Raw genomic sequence first — 20,176 nt, 5'->3', positions numbered from 1 at the left:
CCCTCTAGTGACTTACCCTTTAACTACAAGCAGGCTGGGAAAGCTGATGTGCATCAAATTGAACCAAGGCCTTAATGACAAATATAAATAGACTCTTGTGAGTTTAAAGCCCAAGGCTGTACTTATTACTGGTAATTTAGGGATATTTAATTGACTCAGTGTGAATTTGAGTGCACTGTAGACTTTTGTGACTTGTGCAATGATCATAATAATTGATAAGCATATTTAAATTGTGTCATTAACAAAAAATAATACAAAAATCGTGCATTTTAAAATTACAATTTGCAAAATGACAACACAAAACATATGGAAAACATAAACAAAATATTTCTGAACAATCCATGAGTTATTTTCTAGCAATGCATTATTTAGTTTTCAAGATATTATGCGACTTTTTTGTAATTCAGATTGTATAAAAATGTATGTAGAACCTTTTAAAACACAGTTACGATTTGCATTACGTTAAAAAAAGAACACAAACAACAAAGAAACAAAGAGAATGGAATGGACCAAAAGCCAAAAACTACGCACATAATAAAACACAGAGAGCAAAAAACCCTAAATGGAGAAATCAATGAAAAGCAATTCTAAAAAAAAAAAGGTTTTATTTATTTATTTATTTTTAAGTGATTAAAAGACTTAATTTGCGACCGATCACTTCAGCTAGGTCATTCCAAAGGCTTTCAAAAAAATGTAATGAAAAAAGCCCATGCCTAAATGCTTCTCAGAATAACGGTGTCTGTTATCACTCATGGAATTGTACAACCGCAACAGCTGATGATGTGGTACAATAATTTCCTCTGTATAGTGAAAATACCACAGATTGGACTGGCAGGGACTACATTATGGACAAGTGCCAAAAGGCTTAGACACAAAACTGGCTGTATCTGTCACAGACAGAGTCTGTCCAACTTCACAGTGCAGCATTTCAGGACTAACAGTGCTAGTGTCATATATTATATGTGGAGGAAATGCATATAAGCTACTGTAATGTAACGTGGCACGTTATTTGATTTTTGCAGTACAGATACTCTGCTTCAACAGTTCAGTACAGAAATAAAACAACAACGAAATGCAAATGCAGCATTAACCTGTTGAAATCTGAGGGGATTGGCTTGATCTCTTTAAAAAATGAAAAAATAAAAAATGTGGGAAGAGGGCAATGAGAAACTTAACAAGAAGTGGCCAAAAAATAGCAATAAATTAGCCATATGTTACAAGAAAATTACATGACAATAAGAAAAAACAAAAACCAAACCAAACCAAAACAAAACAAAACAAAACAACAAAACTAAACAAAAAAAATCATGAAATGAGGAAATTAACTAATGAAGAAAGTGTAAAACAAAAAAACATTTTTTTCTGTAACATAATTTAAAATATATAATATCAAGACTTATGGATATAGATTATAGATATAGCTTTCAAAAATCAAACCAATTTTCTCAGGTTTCAAAGATTCAATTGCTGGTAAAAGTTGTCTGTATACGCACAAGAAAACTGATGTCAATCCAGGTGTTAAAGGGTTAATATGTAACTGCTACATTATTGAAACACTAAGAGCAGTAAAGCTTGAGTAGATTCTCTTTCTGCTGAAACCACTTAAATGATAAATGACAATACATCTTTATGCCTCTTCCAGAAACATACTTGAAATAAGCAACATTTGCAACTTATTCAATATGTGTCTCAAGCTGTTGGGCAGGGCACAGTGATGATACTCTCCACCAAGAGGCATCTGTGCCATTCTGAAATAAATAAAAAGCAGTATGGCAAAGTAGTACAGCTTTGTAAGGGAGGGAGGTTGTGGGGCTCTTGTGAAAGAATGTGGGTTATGCTCACCAGGCAACTTTCCAGGGTAGTCTCACATTTCAAGGCACTGGATACAAAGAGAAGGGAGAGGGAAAAGGTTTCGGCAACTATGTTGATGATTTTGGGTGTAGGTTGGTCGCCTTCGCTGGGGGTAATCCTTCTGGATCTGTCCCTAAGCCCCCCTGAAAGTCACAGTAACCAAAGCAGGAATACTTTCTCACTGGGGAGGCTGAGGGGGAGAGGGGTTCCCACAAACTAAATTGGGAAGAGGAGAAATGAGAGACAAAAGAAGTAAATGCATGCATAAATGGAGAAAACAGATGCATACTCAAATACCTCCCCAATCTCCACCCCTCTCAAAAAGTGCACTCTGACCCTGTGTTTCCACCCTTCTTGTTTACTGGACCCTTTGTGTGGTTGGGAGGGAAAGAGAGAGGGAGGGAGTTAAAACAAAATGAATATGACTCTACTTTCTACTAGAGCTTTTTAAAACTTTAATTTTTTTTTTTTACTCAAATATTTTATATAATTAAAACATTTTGAGTCATTGGTAGACTAAAAATCAAGAGCACCACTTTCTAGGTCCTCCTACCTCCCACCATAATAGGATAATGTTGTAATATTAATAGAGAGAGAGATGATAAAAAAAATCACCAGGAAGATTCATTTTGCTGAGAAATGACATGGTCCTTAGCGTCTAGTTGCCAGCTGTAGGGTCCTGCACAGCGATGAAACAGCCACAGTGACATGCATGCAGGATCACGCCTAAGATTCACTGATGCTGGACTGTGCCCCTGTCTGTCCAGCCGTCAGGATGAGGGATAGCAGACAGCTGGACAGTTGCGGTCCTGGGATGAAAGTGGTGTCACTCACTGGGTCATTCCCAGCTGCTGTAGGACAGTGGCAAAATGGAAGGAGAGAGGATTTCAGCTTATCGCTTCCCACTGTTGTTCCTGCAGTGCTGATGGACAGCCAGAGGCCACATAATCAGCAGAAAAATCCCCAAACACTGTCACCTAAAAGTCTTTAGGAGTATAGCAAACAGAAATAAGTCAATGCTCAAAATATTCCAAGGAACATTAATATCTATGGGGGAACGTAATCGAAATGGATGAAGATGTAGTCAAACATCCAAACACATTGAGCAGTGATGTGGGGAACAGGTGAACAGCGATCACATTAGGTACTTTGTTCTTCTTCTAAAGGGAAGATATTTGTCCTCTGAGCCAAACAGTAAACTAAGGAGAGGCACTGAAGAATGCTTTGAAGTGACAAATAAAAATGTGAGACCGTGGACAGCTGTAGATTTATGACGATGACAAATCTACATATAATCTGTGCTAACCAAGACCTTGCTCCTGCTTGAGATAAAAGCATCTCCTTGTTTTACCAATTTTCCTGCCAATGGGTACATATACAGCCAGAAGAATGTGTAAGTTCTCAGTTGGTAGGTTCACAGATTACTGTTCCCTCTCAGGTTTGAGGTGATGGACCTTGTGCTGCGTGATGACAGATTTGTTGATTATCTAAAAATACAAACCTTGTTGGAGCACATGTTAAGCCACTGGAAATATAAAAGTAGATGTATTAATGCATTGTAATTCATGGATTGTTTTTGTTGCACAACAGCATCTGATGTAACAAGGCCAAACACTGTCCCAGTCATAGCCCTAGCTGAGTCCCAGCTGATGACAATGTAATATTTCCAGTAGATGGCACTGTTTCCATTTCAATGATCTCTGTGCGCACTTGTAGACGCTACAGGTGTTATTTTTAGGAGGTGCATCACTGCAAACTGTAGTCTGTATGCAGCTGTCGTGGCATTCACATGTTATGCAATAAAGAGCAAATAATAGCCTCTTTACGAGCAGAGAGCTACTCCAGTGTCTTATGCCCCTATTATCATAATTCCCTCTGTGTTGATATTGGGCTATAATAGAGAGAGGAATTTAACACAACTCAAAACAATTAAAAGAAACAATACCGTGAGAATTAAGTAAAATACACATTTTTAAAAAATATTCAAACTCGATTTTAACATCTGAGCATTATAGAAGCTTCCACAATAGGCAGTGGTGGAGGAAGTATTCAGTTCCTTTACTTAAGTAAAAGTACTAATGCTACACTGAAAATACTCTGCTAAAAGTAAAAATACTGCATTAAAAATGTTACTTTAGTAAAAGTAAGTAAGTATACTCAAGAAAATGTATTAAACTACAAACACAAAAGCTCAAAACTATTAAAAAAGAGGAAACATGAAAAACACACAAAAACTCAAACCTATTCAGAAAAAGAAAAATAGACAATGACACAAATGTTTATCAAAATAGCTGCCAAATTACAATATCTAAAAAGATCTTAAACTAAAACAAAAACAAAAAAACAACCCACCCCCAAAACTCTAAAAAAAAAAAAAAAAAAAAAAAAAAAAAAATTGTCTTTAATGTATCTCAAAATAGTTGCCACTTAATTTTTTTAATCAGCTAACTGATTGATCTACTAATTATTATAATTGTTAATATTATATAAAAGTAACTGGAAACTTAAGCTGTCAGGTATCCATAATGCAATATTATTGTATTGTTATTGTAATACAATATTCCCCTCTTTTGAAGTAAAAGTATAAAGTGTCATGAAAGGAGTAGATGTACAAGTACAAATACCCGAAATTTGCACTTAAGTACAGTACTTGTGTAAATGTACTTGGTTACACTGCACCACTGATAATGGTATGCAGCACCAGTTAAAGTTACAGTGTCCATTTCTTGTAAACTACGCACGTGCAGATGATTGATTGAGGGACTCGTGAACCTGCTGAGGACAGACTGTGGCCCGAGCTACCCTCGTCTCTCCATCACATACATTATTATTGGAGTACAGCGGAGAAGACGGAGTGTACAACTCTCTCGGCGAGGATTTTATATCGTCCCCTCTTTCGAACAAGTTAGACTATTAATAGCTCCGTCGTCACAGCGCCACAGTCAGACCCTGACCGCACCCCGCATGTCCTCCTGTCTAAACAGCAGCACACACGTCAAACCCTGAACTGTCCTCAAGGTAGATAAACAACGTGTCTAATTTTACATTCAAGTGTGTGAGTTGAACAAATTCGACGTGAAATGTAGCCGAAGTAAAATGCAGTTGCTGTTTTTAAAATATATATGTTTGTTTAAGCTAATGAGTGCTAGCTAACCTTAGTGCTTTAAGTTATGAATTATTTTAACCTATATGACTATCACTAAAAGTTGTTTTTATAAGACAGCAGTTATGTCCTAAACAGTGGAGGCATAGAGTTAATTTATATTAAGGTTATTGTTTAATAATAATTGACTTACAATATTGTTTTCCATCATATGTTTTAGCTGGAAAGCAAAACATTATAAAATCGGCGCATTAACGTGAATTAATGGTTGGTTCTGTGGTCACAGGTGGCTGTCTGTAAATTACTTTGAGTTTTACTGTGAGTCCGCCGATAAAAATGTTTTATAACCATGGATGTAAAGAACAAGCTGCAGTGGTGGACAGTAACAAAGTACATTTACTTAAGAACTGTAGGCCCACTTTAGTACAGTTTTTAATGTGTCTGTACTTTACTTGAGTACTATTTCGGAAACTTAGTAAGTTAACTCCACTACATTTTGAAAGACATATAGGCCTATTGTAGTTTTGACACCACGATTATGAGGGCTCACGTTACTCGTTACATTTGCTTTGAAGTCAGCTGATTTTTTTTTCTTTTCTAAATGCAAAGGTCCATAAATCCACAGCAGATTGTTTGCACTGGAAACAGAAGTTCCGTTTTGGACTTTGGTTGTTAGCTCAAAATTAAACATTGAGTTATTTTTAGTTTTGAATTCATTTAATTATCAGTAAGATTTTTCTATTTAGCCAAGTTGCTGTTGAACAATAATAAGGTGTTTAACTGGCATGTTAAGGTAGATTGTTTATTTATTTATGTTATTTTATGTATTATTTTTGGAAGAAGCTGCATTTACAGCAATTTCACTGTTTGACAGATGAGGCATTGGCCGGAGGATGACAAGACTTGTTTTGAGCTAGCAGTTAGTTGAAACAGTATGGGGCCATAAAACGGAGAGACAAACAAGAGCTGCAGTTGAATTTAAAAAACCCCAATATTGGTCATTTTGTCTGCTAGTGTTTCTGGGCATTTCTATATGTTTGCAACATATTCAACAAGCTTTTTATGCAACAGCTTCTGCAAGAAAGTAAATGCATTTAGTAGGTTGTTTTACAGTCATTTGATTCTGTAATGTATTGTGGCAATATACAGAAATCATTCAGCTTAAATGGAAGAGTACTTTCAATACTAATGTATTTTTAAAAGCAAGTACTTTAACTAAAGTACTATTTTGACTGAGCAACTTTAACATGTATTGGGGTAATACTTGACCAGGAGTATCTATACTATTAGTATCTGTTTGACTCAAGTAATAGAGTTGTGCACTTGAGTTGTGCCCATCACTGACAAGCTGTGACACCCCCCACTCAACCACACTACAGATTTTTTTGTTTGTTTGTTTTTGCTAAACTTCTGATGGATCAAATCATTGTTGCTTTCTGAGACTATTTACTGCATTTCCAACATGGAGGGTATAATAGTGCAGACTGTGATCTATAAATAGACTTTCTTATGAATGTATGATCACACCAAACGTGGTTGAAGTGCGAAAGTCCTTTTTCAACAACCCATTAATTAACCAGGCTTTATCACCCCTTGTGGCAGGCTACACGTGACTTGATCTGACTAAAATCTTTTACATAAATAACTGAATGAGATATAACAATCTCTTTGGATTATGAGCAGTGTGGCAGGCTTACATTTGAACAATAGAGTACACTAATTATAGCCATAAATACTTGTGAAAAATATCTCAGCACACTACCACCCTCTACTTACACTATTCTTCTTTATATCACACTATATTCAGTGGATGATGAAGTATTTAGATCACTTAGCACTGCATTATATATTGTAAGTTATCCATCAGGCTACAAGTAAAAGTCCTGTGTTTAATCATGTAAAAGTAAGCGATGAAATGTAAGTATAAAAAGTAAATGTACAGAGAATTACATTGGTATACTATCAGATCATTATTATTAATTAACATAAAGGCAGTACCATAATGTTGTAGTTGAGCAAGGTGTTGCCTATTTAAATTGCTTCTTGCTATATTATTTAAAGGTAGTTTAATCTAGTACAGTGCATCATGTTTTACATACTGAGCTAAGGCAGGGTGATATGAAACAGTCAAATATTATAACAGTTTTTACCCAAAACCCTGGTGTCAATATTGAGACGATATGGAAGGGTTAACTTTTGCTGCTTTCACAATATAATTACATGATGGATTTTGAAAAATAATCAACAGATATGTGGATATAATGACTAAGTGGGTAAAAACTAGAGCAGTCTTGTAAGAAACTTCATTTTAGTGTAATGCAGCCTTTAAGACCAGGAAAGAACTTGCGATATAAAATATCCAAACATAACTAGTCTCATATCTTGATGTCCATATAATATCATTATGTTGCTCAACCCCATAAGGAACATATGTTTTGCATGTAAAATCTCAGTCTGAACTTAACTATAGCACAATATTCCCTCATAAAATGTAGTAAAATAGAAGTGTATAGTAGCAAAAAATGGCAGTGCACAAAGTGGTGCTTCAAAATTGTACTTTGTTTCAGCACTTAAATATATGTGCTTAGTTACTTTCTACCAATTATTACATCTTATACTTTACTTCTGTATTTCTATCCTTTACAGTATCTATATCACATTGCTCTGCATTATGTCCCTTAATGCTGAATATTTCATATCCCATGTTCCATATCCATTTTTAATTATTTTCTTAATATTCTACTGCATTGTACATATTTTTGTGTTTTGCTTCTTTGTTTTTCTTAATTGATTTTATCAAATTCAACACTTAGATATGCACACTCTATGGTGATAAGCATTTATCTGCACACTGTTTTGTGTACTGTTGTGTGTGTGACAAATGCTTTTTTGAATCTACAGCTACTTTCCTGCATATTTTGTGTTTACAGACTCAAGAGAACCAAGCCTGTACACACAAGCAAGACATGAACATGCCTGGTTAGAGTCAAAAGTAAGGACCTTTTTTCTCTTGAATATGTATTTAGATGTGTGTAATCAACGTTAATTGACAGTGCAGCTGTTCTAATGTGATCTATATGATGAAGTTAGTTTGGTTCTCAGTTGTTATGTTGGACACGCAGTCATTCCAACAAAAACTTTTAGCAGATGTGTTGCTTTTGAAATGGCTCAAGTATGATGACATTGGTGACCAGTGCTCTTTCCACAGGTGTCATATGGTGACAGCATTTCAATCTTCACCGAACAATGTTATAGAGAAAACAACAAGAGTGACAGACCCTACAGTGTACACATGACATTTTCACTTAGACAGCAACACAAGAGAACACAGCTCATACTCGACATGAAAGCTTTTCACAGTCAGTCAAAATGACCCTTCAGCCAGTTTTCCATTTCAGAATATTTATAATATTTTTACATTGGACTTGTTCTTGGCAGGTTAATGCTCACAGATGTCTGCACTGCTCAGATGGCTTGAGGGGGCAGGTACCATCTGAGCTGTGTCAGAGAGAGAAAGTCATTTTAACAGCACCTTACACTTAGCCTAACACATAATTTCATAGTACCAATGAATGTGTTAATGAGACAAAATGTTTTCGATAGAACAAATCTTGGCAGGCATCTGTGAATTATTCACTGGACCTGATAAGTTGGCATGTTGAGCTATACAATTGGCAAGCAGTATTCACAGAAGCAGCATGTTGCATGATATCCTTGCTGTGTAATGCATGTGAGCTATAGTTGATTATTATTGTCCTAAAGTTGGCATCTGGCAGATTTGTGCCTATAAAAATATTCTAAAGCACCCCCAGAATAATCAGTCAGAGATGACATAAGAAGTGAGACTGAGCTTGTTTATCAAAGTGAAGAGAATACAATGCCTTTTCTTTTTTTCACAACTAAAGTGATGGAAGTGATGAATTACGCTTTGTCACTGTGGATTTATTTCCTGTGTTTGTGTGCCATCCTTGACTGACCGTGACAGTGTGAAGGCAGCCTTCATGTCACGCAGCAGAAATTGCAGTTCCAATAGAGAAGAAGAATGCTGTGGTGTTTTGTGCCGGGTGACGTAAAGTATGACATGACAGAATGATTGAGCCAATTTTCTGCCTGAAATGGGCACAAAGGAATCATAGGGAAAACACAATTGCAAGCCTATGTGTTTGTGTGTGTGCCTGTGTACAGTGCAAGGGTGTCTGTGTACAGGTGTGCCAACGTAACATGACAAACACACATAGAAAATTAATAGTTGTATGGTAATGTAGCAATAAAATGATATGCTTTGTGAGGAAGCTATGTGTGTTAGGAGTATTTGAATCAAAGTTCGTATTAAATTCTCCTCAGGACACCTGCCTTCCTAGCTTGTATGAAGCTCATAGATGAGTGTTTTTACTCCTCGTGTCTTAGCTTAATCAATACCTCTCAACCTTTTTTGTGTCATTAACTGATACACATTAGGTCACGGACCCCTATTTCATAAGATTTCATGGGGCGCCCAGTAGTTCACCTGGGAGAGTGGGCGCCCCATGTACAAAAGGCTATGTCCTTGCTGCGGTGGCGGCGAGTTTGATTCCAACCCATGGCCCTTTGCTGCATTTTATCCCCCCTCTCTCTGCCTTTCATGCTACAACTGTCCTATCAAATAAAAGCAGAAAAAAAACAACCAAAAATAACTTTAAAAAAAGAAAGATTTGACTTCAGGTACCTCCATCAGAAAATATTTTTGGTTGTTTGATATGATTAAGACCAGAATATGATAGTTGGGGAGGTAACCATGGAGGAAGTGAAACATATGATCAGAACAGTCACTCTTACAAAATTTACTCACATTGTACTCACTTCTATGAGAAAGTAATTAGTGAAAAATAAACAATTCCTGGGGACCCCCCTGGAACTTCCTGAAGGACCCCTGGGGGTCTCCAGACCCCTGATTGAGAACCACTGAGCCAAATGATGTTGTGTGGTATGTTCTTATTTAGAGGAGGAACCTCCATAAATGGAATGATGTGTTTCCAAAATAAAACTGAGTTAATTTTCTTTGACATGTATGAGAGAAAACGTCATAAGACATTAATAGTGCATAATGAGTGTCACACCGACAGGGTGTTTTAACACATCTGTTTGTTTATTTGTTTATAACACTTTAAAAGTACAAATAATCGCAGCAGTTTCATAACATTAGCCTCGGTATACATCAATAACTTGTAATGAGTTTGGGGTGACCAGGTTTTAGGTGTTATAAGTAATGTATTAAGCAGATGATTTATTATATAGTGCAATGATTATTCTGAATAAGTTGTGTATGTTGCACAGTACCAACTAGACCTGTACAACCCACAGTGGATGCCTCTTGTTTCATGTTAGAACTCTTTTACAATAAATTATCTGGTGTTGCTTTATAATTTAATGAGCATGTGGAGCCCAAGACAGTCATACTGTGAGACATTATGGGACATTAATAAGAGTCCCAAAACTCATAAAAGACAGCATATAGTATGATGATGATATACTGTGTATAAACAAAGCAATTACAAGTAAATATATGATGCCCAAAAGGCTCATAATACCAAACACATAATGTATTGTAGCTTACTGTGATTTTTCTGATAAAGTTAGATTGTTTAGTCTTATTGTAATGTTTTCATGTTGCATGCATAAAAGCAGAATTAAAACAAGCTATGAGCATGGAGCATTGCAAAATACTGAGTTAGGTGTATGCCTTTGTGATGCCGAGTTAAAAATCTGTATGTTAGCTTTCAATTCTGTTGTGATCCAAATATTTCTTGAGAGGGGGCATTTTGTGTAATTCTCTATGATCCAAAATACTTAAAAACAGCTTCGGCAATTAGTACCCAGCACCCAGTGCCAGTCTGCATAATGTGTTCTTTAGCTGGATTTCACACTTGGAAATAAGCTCTCATTCTATCCATCATTTCACTTGCAAAATGACAGATGAATAATAATTATGTAATTTCGGCAGAGGTTGCAATCACAGAAACACTTCTGAAATTTTGAAAAACATGCATTTAAAAGTGAGATTTGTTTCTTAACGGTATATCTCTCATGATATGTTTCTCAGCTTCATGTTCTTGCTTGTTGACACCTTTAAACTATTTTTTGTGTGGTCCAGGATCTATTATTGGCTCTGGCTGTAAGTGTTTTCTGTTCCATAACAAGATGAATCCCCAACATGGCATTAGGTTACCAGGCAACAGTGTACACTTCACTGCTTGGTTATAATTTTCTTTGTATAGTTATGATGCTTAATAGTAAGTGACTACATGGCAGTCGGCCAAAATTAACCACTGTTAGCAGAACCCGTAGAGCCTGATGTATGTCAGGAGGCGTAGAGTCTAGCAGGCTATATTTGGCTGCTATGTTCCCTTCAAAGAGACGAGTTCTAGGTCTGGACTTGACATTTCTCTTAGACTGGAAAAAATGGGTTTGGGTCAGTGAGTTTTTGTGAGAGGAGGGGTGTTGTTGATGCCCAGAGGAAGGTGCTGGTCTCTGTTCTGCAGTGGCTCATTGTTATATTCTTCTCATCGGTGTGGCACAGGAAGCTTAAATGACAGGATAAAACTAGCAATTATATGTGCTGAAATATAACACTGTCTTTATTTCATGTAAGGCCATCAAGGCTTTTTGTCAACAGATTACTATTGTTTCACACAAGATACACCTATGAGACCAGGGCAAATTGTCGGCATCAGGTTGAAGCTTTGTACATGCATCAGGGTTGGAAATTAGCACCAGCTACCAGCTCTGCTCTCTGGAAATTCTCTATCTGCTTAGGCTCATATAACCCATGTAAATTTTGTATTTTTAAGTGAAATACTTTGTCAGCAACTGAAAACAAGACTTTTTTCTTAGTTATTGAAAAGGTGGTGTGTCGGAGATACCAGCTTCAGATTGCACGAGACAGGATTGTAAAATAGCAGCTTGGTGTCAGTCTGGAGTGGCCTGGAGCTGTGAACCTTGTTGACCTGGCAGAGGCACAACATATTCACAAGCTATGTTAGAAATCGGTAAGGTAAGATTAGTTCATCTGCCTAGGAATCATTGCTGAGCAGCACACCTACTTCATGAGGCTGGGATCTTATTCCAATTGAACCCCTTTAAACTCACATATCATATGCATTTTTAGCAAACAAGCATTTTTTTTTTCCACAGCAATGTAAGTAATAAAACCTTGTACTTTATATTACCCCAGAGTTCTGTTTTTCGTTAGCCTCCTGTGCGTGTGTTGTATGTGTTTTGAGGTTAAACAGAAGCATGCAGAGTGCAGTCCTGGGCTTTATCTCAGTGTGTTGTCGTGAAAAAGAGATGGAGAGTCATGTTCACACCTTTATTTATTTTGCTGTTCTTGGCCGCTGCTGCTCCAGTGCAAGCAAGAGTTCGGCTGTACAGCAGACATTGTGCAGACAATCTGAGTGTGTAGCCCATGTGCCATGAAACTATTTTGACTTAAATACGTTTTTTTCTCACTGAGACTTGTAATGTTTGTTTTTTCTGTTCTTTTTGTCTTTGCAGTTGCACATTATTAACAGCAACTCTGTTTAAGGCAGTTGCAATGAAAGCACAGACTATTTCAATCAATCCTTGAACCAATATGATGATGTATATCCTCTAGCTCTTCTGCTGGGTGAAAAAGTTAGAGGTGCACTCACAGTGCAGAGTTGGGGCTTGAACTGTGAGTGAAAAAAGGAGTAGGTAGTGGTGTATGTGTGAGGAATATTTCTCTCTGTATAGAGACAGTAGGAGGAGAGCAGCGGCCCAGAGGGGGGGTCTGACTCCTGTTGCAGCTGAGACACAGAGTGTGGTGGGTTTAGCCTGGTGCTCTCAGTATTGTTCATTCAGCCCCACTGTAGACCCCAGGGCTCTCTGGGGGACCTGCCTCCATTTGTTTTCACTTCCTGTCCAAATGGAGTTGGAAAGATGAATCATTCATGTCTTTGAGAGGCCTCTTGTGTGGATGAAAAATGGAGAGATTTAAGGCTCCCGCTTCGAGTATTCAAGATAGATTAATATGCTTTTTGTTAGAGCAACATATTTATTACCTCCATTTGTGCTTTTTTATTCTCTAGTTAATTCTTTAGCTGACATTGTTTTAAATGCCAGAGTATTTTTCTGTTTATTTTTACCTAAAATATGTGTCTTGACGGTCTACATATACCCATCTGCTTATCTGTCTGTCATCGTGCCCATTGACAGGCGCCATGTGGACTACCCCTGCCCTCGATCCTGGTCTGTCACAGCTGCATGGTGAAGTCAGTGAAGGTGATTAATGAGCCGTGCTTGAGAGTTCTTGGTATACCCAGCCTGATGGGCAGATTGTCACTTTGCTATCACAGGGGTGGGGCTGTTTTCCTTGATGGCAGAAGCAGACAAACTTCAGGCTTCACGGGCCCATTACTTGTCACTCCATCCCATCACAACACGGATCACAAGCATCCTTTGGGGCTCTCACTGCACTGCCATGCGTCATGCTAAACATCTCTTTGTTGTTTCCTTTTATCTGTGGGTACCTGCCACCTCTCTCAGCCCATCTTGTGAGTTATGGGACTGCAGGAGGTCATGGCCACAACCCCTCCCCACTTGGCGTGAAATGTGCAGAACAAACGGATCCAGGAATTACACAGAGATTGGACACACTCGCTGGATATCTAAGAGCAGAGCTCTCGTAAAGGTCTCAGTGGCCAGATAGGTGTGAAAGGGTTACCAGCCCATCTGTTACCAAAACAGAAAAATGTACCCCCTTTGAGGTGACAACCTAAGAGCATTCTTTAGATTCTCGCTTTTAGCTTTGAGTGGCATTATCGCAGCAAAGCTGCTGACAAAATGTTAGGAGTGTGGTCTTTAGGTGTACTCAAAAGCACAGAATAACAATCAGTGATAGTCATCTTTTATCAGTGAGCAGACAAAAAAAAAGAATAAAGATGCTATGGATGCCTGGAGTATTTTTTTCTCTCTAATTTTTTAGGTCCATTAAAGGTAGGAATCTCCCAACTTTGTAGTTCAAAAGGAAGCCTCCACCCTCTTAGCTTCATTTCATCTTTTGATTTTTCACACACAGTTTTGAAGAGACTGCACAATTGAAACAGTTTTTGTGCTGTTAATTTTTACATATGTCATCAAAGAGACAGCCAATGCTTGTTAGGCGCTGTGTTATGCAAGGGGCTGGGTTAAAAAGTCAGTCTCGTTACTGGATCCGAGATGAAAGGCGGAGGTCAGGAGCGCTGCAGCCACTCCCAAGCACAGAATGGTGGCATCGCTATGTGGAACTGCATGCACGTGTGTTTTAGTTTGTCTGTGCATGTCTATTTATTTGCAGAGTGAGTATCTTGATTTGTATTTCTGTGCTCCTTGGACCCATGTGGTGTCCAGTTGCTTTAGCACAGTGTTTGTTGTGTGTCAGAGTATTTGTCTTCCTGGTCCTTGGAGTTGGCTGCAAAGTTCACAGTAATATCTCTTGGATTTCTTGCCATTCCTCATTTTGCGTTCCTGTTTGAATCAACCTGCAGGGTGCACTGTTGCTGAAGGATCCACCAAGGGCTTTACCCCGCTTGGACAGTGTCCCACAACTACAAGTCCTGCTGCCTTAGTTAATTCTACGCTTTCCGGTCTCAGTCAAGCTGGTGAGACTCATACAAGACTACTGAGAATAAAAGAAGGAATTTGTCAGGTCTGCATTATAATAACCGATGCAATGACACAGACCACTGTATAACTTTATTGTGCAGTATAGTGTTAAAGTGTTAGGACAAATCTTAAATTTAGAGAGACTGGAAGATTTAGTGGTAAAACAGCATGAGACTGAATACTTCAACCGAACAACAAATTCATCAGTGGTTGACACAACTGAAGTACTACTATTTTTCCCAGCAAAGAAATTAGATGACCCTGGAATCATTTCTTTGCCTCTTTGGGAATATAAAAAATAGGGAGCTGTTTGGGTTGTTTAGGCACTCTCATAGGAATTGCAAAAGTAGAACATTGTATTTACAAAATACTTGGGAGTTTGTATAACATAAGCTTGTAACTTTCACTGCATGAAGGATATGGTAGCTCACCATGGTGAATTTGTAACTGTGGTGGAAAAATATATATGATGCTATAATAAGATCCAGAAACTCAAGGTCACCCCAGCAAAGTGTTTAAAAATACATCTGGAGCCCCTCAAGGTTTATGCATATGGAGCAGCCCGACATTAACATTGTAACAGAGGTGGCGGGTGCACTGTGGGACATTTCCCGGTTTGCATAGCGCTACCTTAATAATCAGAGGAAGAGCTATTTTTCAGAGGTATTGTTGTGTCTGAGACCTTTGAGACACCACAGGAGGCGAGTGCTGTGACTGTGCTGTGGTCAAGTAAAGAAGTAGTGGCGTAGGTGGAAGTGGCTGGGACAATAAGCGTCAGCCCACCCTTCCCATAGTAAACTTGATTTCCTGTTGCACTGTTTTTAGTCGTTTGGACCTTTAAAATCCATGAATGGAGTTTTTCTTGAGACTTTAAAGGTCATTGACAAATCCAGAATAACAGTCAGACAGTAGGCATAATCTACTAAACATCTACAGTTCTCATTTTGTTATGTTGTAGGGTTACTTCTTGTACTTGACATATTTAGGTCACTGAAGTGAGATGTGTCAGTTTCAAAGAAAATCTGGAAAACTGCTTGTAATTTTCCTGTGACTCTAGTAACAATGCTGGTATTTTTAAAAGATATACAAGCCCAATAAAATGTGTTCTCTGGTAATGCCATATTAGTAATACCAAAAATGTATATTTTGTTATCATATTAAGATAATAGCTCCAAGGGACTTGGGAGGGATGATGCTATGATTATCCTCTCATAAATGGGCTCAACTAGCAGGATGTGGATTGGAAGGATGCCTTTGAACAGAGAACCTTTGTTTTTATTAATCCCTCCGGGATTTTTTAAGGTCAGCTAAGTTTGGCTGGATTCCATCAAAGTCACATGTGTCTGTTTGGGCCTGTGTGTTTTTATGACACAGATGAGGCATTTGACTCCTGCAGGCATTTCAATGATGTAGGTCTGAGAGCCGCTGATGCAATGATTCTGCACACTGTGGTTTCAGGCAGAAAAGTTTCCTGTGAATCCTACGTCATGTTCATTGGCTAATAGCTCACTGAAATTCCATCTGACATTAAGAATGATCTTTCAAAGGTTGTAATCAATGCTAAACCTTTCGGTGTTAGAATATCGTTAGAGGATCAATAGTTGTGTGTTGCTTTGAGAGAAGGTGCTGGTCAAGGGGGACAAAGTGGAACATAAAGTGGGCTTGTCATGATTGAATGTAGGGTGGAAGTTGCACAGCAACAACAATGTCAATTTGATACAAACAGTGGATCAATGGTTTCCAGCAGAGATGAGCACATTGATCAGTAAAAATACTGAGAGCGGTCCTCTGTTTCCAGTGGGCCTTTGCTCTCCACATCTATTTTTAGAAAGCCTATGGCAGCAGATGAAGGCACAGCATCAGGGATCTATTCAAAGTTAGAAAGTAAACTGACCTCAAGGTCAGTGCACAATAAGTGGATGCTCTGAAATTGTGTTTGTGCCTTTTGAAACTCTGTTATGGTTCAGTCTATCTCTCACACCTCAGATAGAAGTTTTGCTGCAAATGAATGAACACATTTTTCTGAGAGCTTTTTTTAAAAAAAAAAATTTTAGAATACATGTTGATTCATCTCGCTCTTTGAATAGCACCACCTCTGTCTTTTTTATGTTCGGCCTCTTTCACAGGAGAGCAGTATAAAGCTGCATGGGCTCCATCTAACTGTGGTATTAGCTGCATTGCAAAACTTTGTTGGCAGTGATTCAAGATTAAGTACCAAACATGACTGCCTTTAAATGCTTTTTCATGTTATTTGATCCAACCTGTTAAGTGCATTCTATATCACCCTGAAAGTCCAACAGGAAATACCACAGGACGCCAGACAGAGTAACCCAATAAAAACAAAAGCACCCATATCATTAGTGGGGAAACACGCTCACATAACACATCCAGATGTACAGGCTAATTGGATTTTACCATCAAATCAACATTCATAGTGCCTTTGTGCTTTTATGAGCCTGACCACAAGGTAAAGGGAAAATAGGCTGTTTTAAGTGACAAAACTTTACGCGGCTTTTAGCAGGTAGAATGGCGGGGCTTGGTTGCAAATAGAGCATGCTGTACTCCACATGCAGACACATGGGCAGCAATGTGCCATGGTCTTGCTCCTTAAATTGATCCAGGAACTCTTCTACAGTTAGCAATTGTGACTCATCAGGGGCTGATGTAAGTAACATGGCAGGCATCGAGGTAATTGGTGTGGAGAGGTAATTTTCCTCCTGTACTGGGGCTGCCCCTTGAGCTGTCAGGGAGCCACTAGAGAGAAGAAACTAAGGGACAGGGGGCAGCATAGTTACGTCAGAAGTTGCTGTTAGTATGCAGCCCCTCTCTTGGGAGGAACATCCCCTCTGACTGGAGAACTCGGCACCTGACAATGATCACATCCGCCACAGTCCTCCCAGGGTGGCATGATGAAACTCTGCACACAGGCAGGAAGACAAGCAATAAGTAGGAAGTCAGAGAGGTGGAGGAATGAATTTGATTTGAAAAGATTCTAATAAACATTAATTGATCAAGATCGTTTAAGAGGGCGATCAGAGTCACTCTGTGATGAGTTTGCGTTACAATACACAACCCCCCCTGAGATACACGGGGGCTTTGAAGTTCAGAGAACAAGGAACAACAAAACATGGCTGACTCATTCCCTCCCACATATGGATCATCTGCTATTAAGGGGAACAAAACATTTTCGAGCCGGATCAAATTAGTTGTAAGCAGCAGTGTTTGTCCACCCCTCATATCTGTTGCAACACTTAAGTCCAGCTCCCGTCCTTCTCCAGTCTGCCTCCCTGCTGGGTTTCATCATGCACAGTGTGTCACAAGGCAGCAGTGCTATGGTGATTAAGCCATAGAACTTGGGAGTTGAGTTTGGAGCTGGTACAGTAATTGTGGTAATGTGAGTAGGCTTATTTAGTAGAAAAAAACAAGTCTCCAGGTTATGACCACAGTTTCTCGAAATAGAACGGAAACAGCTTAGGTACCATGGTGGGAAGTATCCCTTTGTTGTATTTCTATCCGGATATAGATAATTTAAATCGGTTAAGTTGAAGTAAATAACATGTTGTGTGTGATGTGTGTGTGGATTCATGTGTATTTGTGTGTTTACTAACATCTATATTATCCTGTGGTTTAAATTTGGAAAGTACTAGGGGCACTTCATTGGTCTGGCCCACTTGTTCCCTCATCTCTAATATTCCCCCCACTTCATGTCAGTGCACTGATGTCAAAATGGACACACATACACGTACACACTCACACACAGAGTTTGTGTTTGATATGAGGGAGGTGACAGACAGTCGAGCCCATGCCCTGGAGAGCAGAGCGGAGTGGCTCTCCAGCAGGGACGCTGACGTTCACACTTAAATGCTTTAATAGGACTAAAGTAGACAAAGGCCGCCAGTGACGCAGTAGGAGCTATAATGGGCTTGCCACATTGCAGGTTTACTGGACCCTGCCTATTGGACAGAGCTATTTCCAATCCCACAATCCCTCATCAGCCTCAGGAAGCTAGTTATAAATAAAAAGTGTAGGTTAATCGCCGCTAACGTGTCCCAGTGAAATGGCTCTGTTTTTTTTAAGGAGCAGTAGGTCAGGTTGACGGTTTATTTTCTTGGAACTCATTATTCCCTTACAAGTACAGAGAAATTACTTTGATTTCTTATACTTTTGTAAGACAAAGTACAAATCTATATTGTGCAGATCAGTTGGTAAACAATCACTTAATAAATAGATAAAACTAATCTATGAATGATCTGATTTTAACATTTCAAACTGTCCTTTACTTGGTAGCATTATTAGCTGTATTTTTATTGTGTAATATTGGAAATTACATGAACAGGAACATTGCAAAACACAACCTTTTAATTTCAGGAAATAAATCCCACTGTCATGTCACATAAATAGGGATTCAATTGTCATGATAATTATCAGTCATGTGACAGCCTTACTTCCTCTTTTGATCAATTATGCCTCAGCCTATGTCCAGGTCAGCCTGCAGGGTCAGAACTTGCCTGCTCTGACAGATACTGTGACAGATGGAGCTCTGGGTCTTTAGCCATCATTACCTTGGACTTGAAGGCTTGTTATCTCTCACACCATCTTATCCAACTTGACTGCCAAAACTAATTCACGAAGACCAAGAGTTTGCTAAATCTGCTCAACTAAAATGTGTCACTAAGGGGGAGATTGGAGTATTAATTTCTTGATAAATTTGCCACAGTGCTCCATGTTTGTGAAAATCGTTCTCTCAGCTAGAAGTAAACAAAGATGAAAAATATTTTTTAGGTAATGACTATGAGTTGTGAGATTACAGAGAACAAGTAAGGGATCAAAACAAATGTATGAATAATCTTGTTGTTTATGAATAATTAAGTAGCGCAATATCATACATTCGTTTCAGAGTTGTTTTATGTCTGGGGTGAGCCTGCAAGCTGTGCATTTCCTTCTTGGCTTCTTGGTTGTGTTTTGATAAAAGGACCGAGGGGTTAAATGTTTGTCCAGCTGAAACAACACAGTAAAACTCCTTCTCTGTGTCTCTGTAGCCGAGTCGTCAGAGCTCAGGACCTAAAAATAGCCGTGCTGGCTCCACGCCCCTGGCTGGGGGACAGGTCAAATTATGAAGGAAGATGAAAAATTTAAAGGCACAGGCTGCTTGGCCACAAACCCAGCCCTGCATCAGTGGTCAGATAGAACATTTGACTTGACTTTTATGGGCTGGAGTCAGATTATATTAACTACAGATCTTTGCCAGTTTGGAATGTCATATTAATTTAAAAAATCCTGCTATATTGCTACTTGATGCTCAAATTCAGTGTTCAGATTCTTGAGATGTTTATGTGTAATGTAGTGTTTTTTAATCCCTGCTTCATACAGTATCAAGAGTGTTCTTGACACAGTTTGAGAGGTTTATGTAATTGCGATCATGCTGTTATGGCATCTTACATTTGGCTTCCTTGGCTAGCTGAAAGCATGCTTCCTGAGTAGCAGTACTGCCCTGGATACACACTGAACCCCACACATACACTTAGCTAATGTGGTGAGGTAACAGTCTGAGTCTTAAATGAACGCAGTGTTCATTTGGTGTCA

The 20,176-nt window shown here is 38.6% G+C and overlaps 1 protein-coding gene across 1 annotated transcript in view; it reads left to right on the top strand.

Moving 5' to 3' along the window:
• The first annotated feature begins 4,606 nt into the window (after positions 1-4,606).
• Positions 4,607-20,176, top strand: part of hdac9b (histone deacetylase 9b) — a 45,658-nt gene continuing 30,088 nt past the window's right edge. The window contains exons 1-2 of the mRNA XM_042490278.1: positions 4,607-4,869; positions 7,885-7,946. Of these exons, the coding sequence (XP_042346212.1) occupies position 7,946 (1 nt within the window). The 5' untranslated portion in view covers positions 4,607-4,869; positions 7,885-7,945. The remainder of the gene's footprint in view (positions 4,870-7,884; positions 7,947-20,176) is intronic.

This window comes from Plectropomus leopardus, chromosome 7, assembly GCF_008729295.1.
Source record: "Plectropomus leopardus isolate mb chromosome 7, YSFRI_Pleo_2.0, whole genome shotgun sequence".
NCBI lineage: Eukaryota > Metazoa > Chordata > Actinopteri > Perciformes > Serranidae > Plectropomus > Plectropomus leopardus.
The sequence above is the reverse complement of the archived record's forward strand: the minus strand, read 5'-3'. Positions and strand labels throughout refer to the sequence as shown.